Source organism: Rhinopithecus bieti, unplaced genomic scaffold (assembly GCF_001698545.2).
Source record: "Rhinopithecus bieti isolate Rb0 unplaced genomic scaffold, ASM169854v2 scaffold_2723, whole genome shotgun sequence".
In the NCBI taxonomy this organism is placed as follows: domain Eukaryota; kingdom Metazoa; phylum Chordata; class Mammalia; order Primates; family Cercopithecidae; genus Rhinopithecus; species Rhinopithecus bieti.
Window position 1 is genome coordinate 2,753,798 of NW_016804119.1, and position 7,825 is coordinate 2,761,622.

The 7,825-nt window shown below is 42.4% G+C and overlaps 2 protein-coding genes across 2 annotated transcripts in view; both read left to right on the forward strand.

Annotated features, from left to right (window-relative positions):
• LOC108523816 (zinc finger protein 888-like) overlaps positions 1-358 on the forward strand; it is a 16,566-nt gene extending 16,208 nt beyond the window's left edge. Inside the window, exon 5 of the mRNA XM_017864601.1 lies at positions 288-358. Coding sequence (XP_017720090.1) covers positions 288-358 — 71 coding nt within the window. The remainder of the gene's footprint in view (positions 1-287) is intronic.
• Positions 359-7,344: 6,986 nt separating this feature from the next.
• Positions 7,345-7,825, forward strand: part of LOC108523602 (putative protein ZNF321) — a 4,776-nt gene continuing 4,295 nt past the window's right edge. Inside the window, 2 exon segments of the mRNA XM_017864290.1 lie at positions 7,345-7,412; positions 7,552-7,764. Of these exon segments, the coding sequence (XP_017719779.1) occupies positions 7,345-7,412; positions 7,552-7,764 (281 nt within the window).

The window sequence follows — 7,825 nt, forward strand, 5'->3', positions numbered from 1 at the left end:
AAAAAAAAAAAAAAAAAAAATTACTATAACCACCTCCGCTCTCTTGGGATGACATTTGCTTGGAATATTATTTTTATTTTTTGTGTTATTTTCTATTTAAAAAATTTTTTAGATAGGGTGTCTCACTCTATCCCCCAGGGTGGAGTGCAATGGTGGGATCAGGGCTCACTGCAGCCTTGGATTCCTGGGCTCAGGCAATTGTCCCACCTCAGCCTCCCTCAGCAGCTGGTACAGGTGCATGCCACCATGACGGGCTAATTTTTCACTTTGATTTCTCTTAGAGACAGTGTTTTACTGTGTTGTTGAAGTTGGTCTTGATCTCCTGGGCTCAAGAGACCCTCCTCAGCCTCCCAAGTAGCTGGGATTACAGGCACCAACCTCCATAACTAATTACTGGTTTTTATTTTTTAAATTTTAGTGTATGTGTGTCCTTAGGGCTAATATGAGTCTTCTGTGAACAACATGTAGTTGGCTCCTGTTGATGGAGCCAGTCTTCGCCTTCTGAGTGCGGAGTGAAATATTGGCATTTGAAGTATTCCTAATGGAGAAGACCTTACCGTTGCCTTTCTGTGACATCTTATCCACGTGTCTTGTAGGTTGCTTTGTTCTTCATTTCTCATTACTACTTTTTGTGTATAATTGCTTTTTTGTGTAGATGTGCTTTGACTCCCTTCTTATTTACCTTTTTTTGTTTGTTTGTTTATGATGAAGTCTCACTCTGTTGTCCAGGCTACAGTGCAGTGGTGTGATCTTGGTTAACCACAGCCTTTGCCTGCTGGGCTCAATGGATTCTTATGCCCCAGCTTCCCGAGTAGCTGCAACTACAGGCACCCAGCACCATGCCCAGCTAATTTTTGTGTTTTTAGAAGAGATGGGGTTTCACCATGTTGGGCAGGCTGGTCTCTAACTCCTGATCTCAGGTAATCCACATGTCTTGGCTTCCCAAAGCACTAAAATTAAAGGCACGAGCTGCCGTGCCCAGCCATTGTTATTATTTTAAATAGTTTTGTCTTTTAGTTCTTAGTAAACATGTAAGTGGCTGAAGCATGATTCCAGGGTGAATAACAACCACGTTAGTGTCCATCCCTTTCAGTATGCAGAACCAAAGTGTATTGTATAGATGTTTGAGTGAGGTTATTGTTGAAGGTATGTTAAATATCTTAAAGTGGTAGCATAATAATGAAACTTGAAATTTCCATTACCTGGCTGGGTGAAATTCTGTCTCTACTGAAAATGCAAATGTTAGCCAGGCATGGTAGTGGGCACCTGTAATCCCAGCTACTCAAGAGGCTGAGGCAGGAGAAACACTTGAATTTGACAGGTGGAAGTTGCAGGAGCCGAGATGGCGCCATTACACTCCACCCTGGGCGACAGAGTGAGACTCCATCTCCAGAAAACAGAACAAAACAAAATAAAACAAAAATTCCATAACCTGCAAAAACTACTGTATCTCCACTAGAACTCTTTGTTATTTATGTCAGAATCAGTTCTGTGTATGTTGTATTTTTGTTAACATATGTGTAGTGTTTTTTCATGCTTTTTTCTTCTAAATGGAAAAGCTGAGTTATAAAGAAAAGGCACACTTGTACCGGTTTCTGTATCTGTTTGTTTGTTTGTTTATTTATTTATAAGATGAAGTTTTGCTCCTGTTGCCCAGGCTGGAGTGCAATAGCACAATCTCAGCTCACTGCAACCTCTGCTTCCTGGGTTTAAGTGATTCTTCTGCCTCAGCCTCCCGAGTAGCTGGGATTACAGGCATGTGCCACCACGCCTGGCTAATTTTGTATTTTTAGTAGAGACAAGGTTTCTCCTTGTTGATCAGGCTGGTCTTGAACTCCCAAACTTAGGTGATCTGCGCGCCTTGGCCTCCCCTCCTGAAGCGCTGGGATTACAGGCATGAACCACCTTTGGTGGGTGCATGGCAACATATTCAAGCTTATGTACAAGGCATTTGAGGTTGAGGCATGGAAAAATACTGAGGCACTGTGTGTATGTTGTTTGTGTATGAGACTGTAACTCCTTGACCCTGAAATCAGGACAAGGAGTAGACTGTGTGATAAGGAACGCTGAAAACAGTCTCCTGTGAATGTGGTCTGAGTGCTTTTACACAGCCATATGTGCCTCATGACCTGACCGCACAGAGCCCCGAGGTGGATGCCTTTTGTTTGTCTGAAGTGTAGTTTATTTTATTTTATTTTATTTTATTTTATTTTATTTTATTATTATTATTTTCAGATGGAGTTTCACTCTTGTTGCCTAGGCTGGAATGCAATGGCACGATCTCGGCTCACCGCAACCTCTGCCTCCTGGATTTAAGCGATTCTCCTGCCTCAGCCTCCTGAGTAGCTGGGATTACAGGCTTGCATCACCACCCCGGCTAATTTTGTATTTTTAGTAGAGACAGGGTTTCTCCATGTTGGTCAGGCTGGTCTTGAACTCCTAACCTCAAGTGATCTGCCCACCTCGGCCTCCCAAATTGCTGGGATTACAAGCGTGAATCACCACGCTAGGCTGAAGTGTAGTTTAAACAAGCCCTTTAAAAAAATACTTGGAGGTACCAAAAAAAAAAAAAAATACTTGGAGGATGGATTCTGGGGCAGCACTCTCTCAGAAGGGTTGCTCCCTGCCCCCACTCAGCTGGAATTGTCTGAGGACTTCGTTCTTGGAGTTCACTGCAAGCTATAAGCTGCACCATGGCGCCTGGCCTGTCTGCTTTTTATTTGCCTTTACTGGAGAACTTTATATATGTGTGTGTGGGTTGGAGTTACTCTTTAGCCTTCTTTCATTCCTTTTTTAAAAATTTTTAAAAAATTTTTTTATTTCGAAACGGAAGCTCGGTCAGTCACCCAGGCTAAAGTGCAGTGACATGATCTCGGCTCACTGCAACCTCCGCCTCCCAGGTTCAAGTGCTTCTCCTAACTCTGCCTCCCAAGTAGCTGGGGCTACAGGTGTGCCACAATGCCCAGCCAATTTTTTTGTATTTTTTTTTTTTTAGCAGAGACATAGTTTCACCGTGTTAGGCAGGATGGTCTCAATCTCCTGCCTCAGCCTCCCAAAGTGATGGGATGACAGGCATGAGCCACCATGCGTTGCTTGCCTCAAGGTTTTTATTTTTTTTATTTTTGAGACGGAGTCTCGCTCTGTCACCCAGGCTGGAGTGCAGTGGCTGGATCTCAGCTCACTGCAAGCTCCACCTCCCAGGTTCCCGCCATTCTCCTGGCTCAGCCTCCTGAGTAGCTGAGACTACAGGCGCCCGCCACCTCGCCCGGCTAATTTTTTTGTATTTTTAGTAGAGACGGGGTTTCACCGTGTTAGCCAGGACGGTCTCAATCTTCTGACCTCGTGATCCGCCCGTCTCGGCCTCCCAAAGTGCTGGGATTACAGGTTTGAGCCACCGCGCCCGGCCCGCCTCAAGGTTTTTAAAACATGTTAGTGCTATTAGATGGTTTGAAGTATTGCAAGGTTTATAGTACAGACTGTAAACTTCCTTTGTTTAAACAGATTTGTCAGCCTTCAGTGCTGATGAGATGCTCCTTCTCCTGTCTCCATCATCTCGCTGTCCTGTCAGAAAGAGTTTACATTGGCTGGCCTGGGTGGGTCACGCCTCTAACCCCAGCATTTTGGGAGGCTGAGGTGGGTGGATCGCTTGAGGTCAGGAGTTTGAGACCATTCTGGCCAACGTGATGAAACCTCGAATCTACTAAACAAACAAACAAAAAAGGGCCAGGCACAATGGCTCACACCTGTCATCCCAGCACGTTGGGAGGCCAAGACAGGCAAATCACCTGAGGTCAGGAGTTTGAGACCAGCCTGGCCAACGTGGTAAAACCCCATTTCTACTAAAAATACAACAATTAGCTGTGCGTGGTGGCTTGCACCTGTTATCCCAGCTACTTGGGAGGCTAAGGTAGCAGAATCACTTGAACCAGGGAGGCAGAGGTTGCAGTGAGCCGAGATCATGCCACTGCACTCCAGCCTGGGTGACAGAGTGAGACTCCCGGCTGAGGAGGGAGAATCTCTTGAGGCAGGATAATTGTGCCACTACACTGCAGTCTGGGTTAGAGCATCACTTGGTCTCAAAAACAAACAATAAAGGAAATAGCTTAAACTGAGAGGCTGAAGACACAGACACTTATTTCTCATGAATTTGGAAAGGAGGAAATCCAAGAGCAAGATGCCAGCCAAGTTGTTTACTTGTGGGAGCCTTCTACATGGTTTAGTTCAGCCACCCTCCTGCCATATTCTCACATGCTGGAAAGAGGAACAGGCAATGAGCTCTTTAATGTCTCTTTTTATAAAAGCACGAGTCCTATTCACATGTAGTCAACACCCATGACCAGATTCTCTCAAAGGCCCCATCTGCAGGAACATCCTATTGGAGAATAAGAACTCTGAACGTGGCTTTTGGCCAATAAGAACATTCAGACCAGGGAGCCTGAATCATGTTTATATTTTTATTGTGTGATTTGTTTTCTAAAATGTTTTCTATAATCTCAGTTTATAAATTTACCCAGTACACATTCTGTGTTTTGTATGTTATGCATAGTAAACTAGATAACTAAGGGCAATGCATACATATAGAATTGCTCTGAGGCTGGGCACGGTGGCTCATGCCTGTAATCCCAGCACTTTGGGAGTTCAAGGCGGGTGGATCACCTGAGGTCAGGAGTTGGAGACCAGACTAGCCAACATGGTGAAACCCCGTCTCTACTAAAAATACAAAAAATTAGCCGGTCATTGTGGTGCACACCTGTAATTCCAGCTACTCAGGCATCTGAGAAAGGAAAATTGCTTGAACCCGGAGGTTGCAGTGAGCTGAGATCACGCCATTGCACTCCAGCCTCTAGCCTGGGCAACAGGAGCAAAACTCTATCTTAAAAAAAAATTAAATTAAAATAAAAATAACAAAAAGAATTTCTATATTGCCTAGCTGTTACATAACTGCAGTTGTCACGTCATAATTGCAATCTTTGACACCGTTAGTCACAACTCTTTTTTTATTTTTTTTGAGATGGAGTCTCAGCCTGTTGTCCAGGCTGGATTGCAGTGGTGTGATCTCGCCTTACTGCAACCTTATAATGCTGTGTATTTTCTTGACCTCATACATCAGAAGGTAGTGATCTTAACGTGTATTTCAGTTCTTATATTATGTGCTGGTGGTAAGTAGAAGTTGTGACTTTTTTCTTAATGGAATTGTTTATAATTCAGCAGGCTGTATAAATATACTTATTTGCTTACTGGTTTTATGAATTACAATATTTTACAAATTAATTTTTATGATTTTACATCAGGCTTTTCAGTATGTGGTATGGAATATAACTGTCACACTCCACTCAGTAATGTCAAAAGTGCCACCGGGAGCCTTGGCTCATGTCTGTAATCCCAGGAGTTTAAGAGGCTGAGGCGGGTGATCACTTGAGGTCAAAAGTTTGAGGCCAGCCTGGGCAACATGGTGAAACCCCATCTCTACTAAAATACAAAATTAGCCAAGCATGGTAGTGTGTGCCTGTCATCCCAGCTACTCAGTAGGCTGAGGCAGAAGAATTACTTGAACCCAAAAGCAGAGGTTGCAGTGAGCTGACATTGGGCCACTGCACTCGAACCTCTTATGATAAAGCGAGACTTCATCTCAAAATATAAAATACAAAAAACTTTTAAAATGTCACAACATGCCTTTTCTGCATGGATATAAGTCATTTTATGACAGTTATTCAGACAAATGCTCTGTTAATTTTTTTTTTTGAGGTGGAGTCTCACTTTGTCAACCAGGCTGAAGTGCTGTGATGTGATCTCGGCTCACTGCAACCTCTGCCTGTTGGGTTCAAGCCATTCTTGTGCCTCAGCCTCCCGAGTAACCAGGACTACAGGCATGGGCCACCACGCCTGGCTAATTTTGTAATCTTTTTTTATTTTCTCAGTGCTATGATTGTTTGACAATACAGAAATTTCCATTGATTTTGGTTGTCCTTATATTAGCTTGTTGTGGATTATTTATTGATATAGTGTGGGGAAAAGAGAGGTCAGCCTGTTACTGTGTTTATATAGAAAGAAGTAAATTTAAGAGACTCCATTTGGCTCTGTATTTGAGATGCTGTTAATCTGTGACCCTACCCCAACCTTGTCCTTGCAAGAGACATCGCTGTGGTGAGGATTTTGGGCTGTGCAGAATGTGCTTTGTTAAACAAATGCCTAAAGGCTGCTTGTGGTTAAAGGCCATCACCATTCTCTTAAATCTCAGTAAAAGAAAACATCTGTCTCCTGCCCGTCCCTGGGAAATGGAACATCTCCGTGTATCTGTATGTCTTACTGCTGATTTACTCCCTTATCTTTTGAGCAATAAATACTGAGGGAACTCAGGGACCGGGCCGGTGTGGGTCCTCTGTAAGCTGAGCACCGGTCCCCTAGGCCCCGCTTTTCTTTCTCTATACTTTGTCTCTGTGTATTATTTCTTTTCTCAAGTCTCTCGTTCCACCTAACGAGAAGCACCCACAGGTGTGGAGGGGCAGGCCACCCCTTCAATATAGTATATTATGTGGTTCTTTAGCCTTTATTTGTACACAGTAAATATGCTGTAAATATGAAGAATATGTATTTTTTCTCTTCTTTGATGTGACAGTGATATGTTTTTTGCGAACGGTTACACGCCTTAAGTTCACATTGGAAAATACTCCTTACACATGTGTGCCCCATCAGTGTTTTGTCATGATGTTGGAAATAGGCTTCAGTACAAATGATTTGAAGTACATGTAATCGTCCTTATTTATTAAAGAACCTTACTCCTTTTGTGTTCCTAAACTTTGAAGATCATGTTTGGGAAGTTTAAAATAAGTATTGTTTTGGTGTCATATACACATTTTAGTATTATTTACCATCTGTACTTAATTGGAAATATATTGGTGTTTATATTTTGTAGGTATCTCTTCCAAATGCAGGATAAAGAAGTTCTCTTCAACAGGGCAAGGCAATATAGAAGTGATCCACACAGGAACATTGCAAAGACATGCAAGTCATCACATTGGAGATATTTGCTTCCAGGAAATTGAGAAAGATATTCATGACTTTGAGTTTCAGTGTCAAGAAGATGGAAGAAATGGCCATGAAGCACTCATGACAAAATAAAAAAGATGACTGGGAGTACAGACCAATATGAGCAAAGGCATGCTGGAAGCAAGCCTATTAAAGACCAGCTTGGATTAAGCTTTCATTCACATCTGCCTGAACTGCACATATTCCAGACTGAAGAGAAAATTGATAATCAAATTGAGAAGTCTATCAACGATGCTTCCTCAGTTTCAGCATCCCAAATAATTTCTTGTAGGCCCAAAACACACATTTCTAATAAGTATGGGAAGAATTTCCTTCATCATTACTCACACAAAACAGGAAGTACACATGAGAGAAATCTTTCCAATGTAATGAGAGTGGCAAAGCCTTTAATTGTAGCTCACTGTTAAAAAAATGTCAGATAATCCATTTGGGAGAGAAACAATATAAATGTGATGTATGTGGCAAGGTCTTTCATCAGAAGCGATACCTTACATGCCATCATAGATGTCACACTGGTGAGAAACCTTACAAGTGTAATGAGTGTGGCAAGACCTTCAGTCAGAATTCAGCCCTTGTAATTCATAAGGCAATTCATACTGGAGAGAAACCTTATAAGTGTAATGAATGTGGCAAGGTTTTCATCAACAATCAAACCTTGCACGTCATCATAGTCTTCATACTGGAGAGAAACCTTACAAGTGTAATGAATGTGGCAAGGTTTTTAATTGAAAAGCAAACCTTGCACGTCATCATAGGCTTCATACTGGAGAGAAACCTT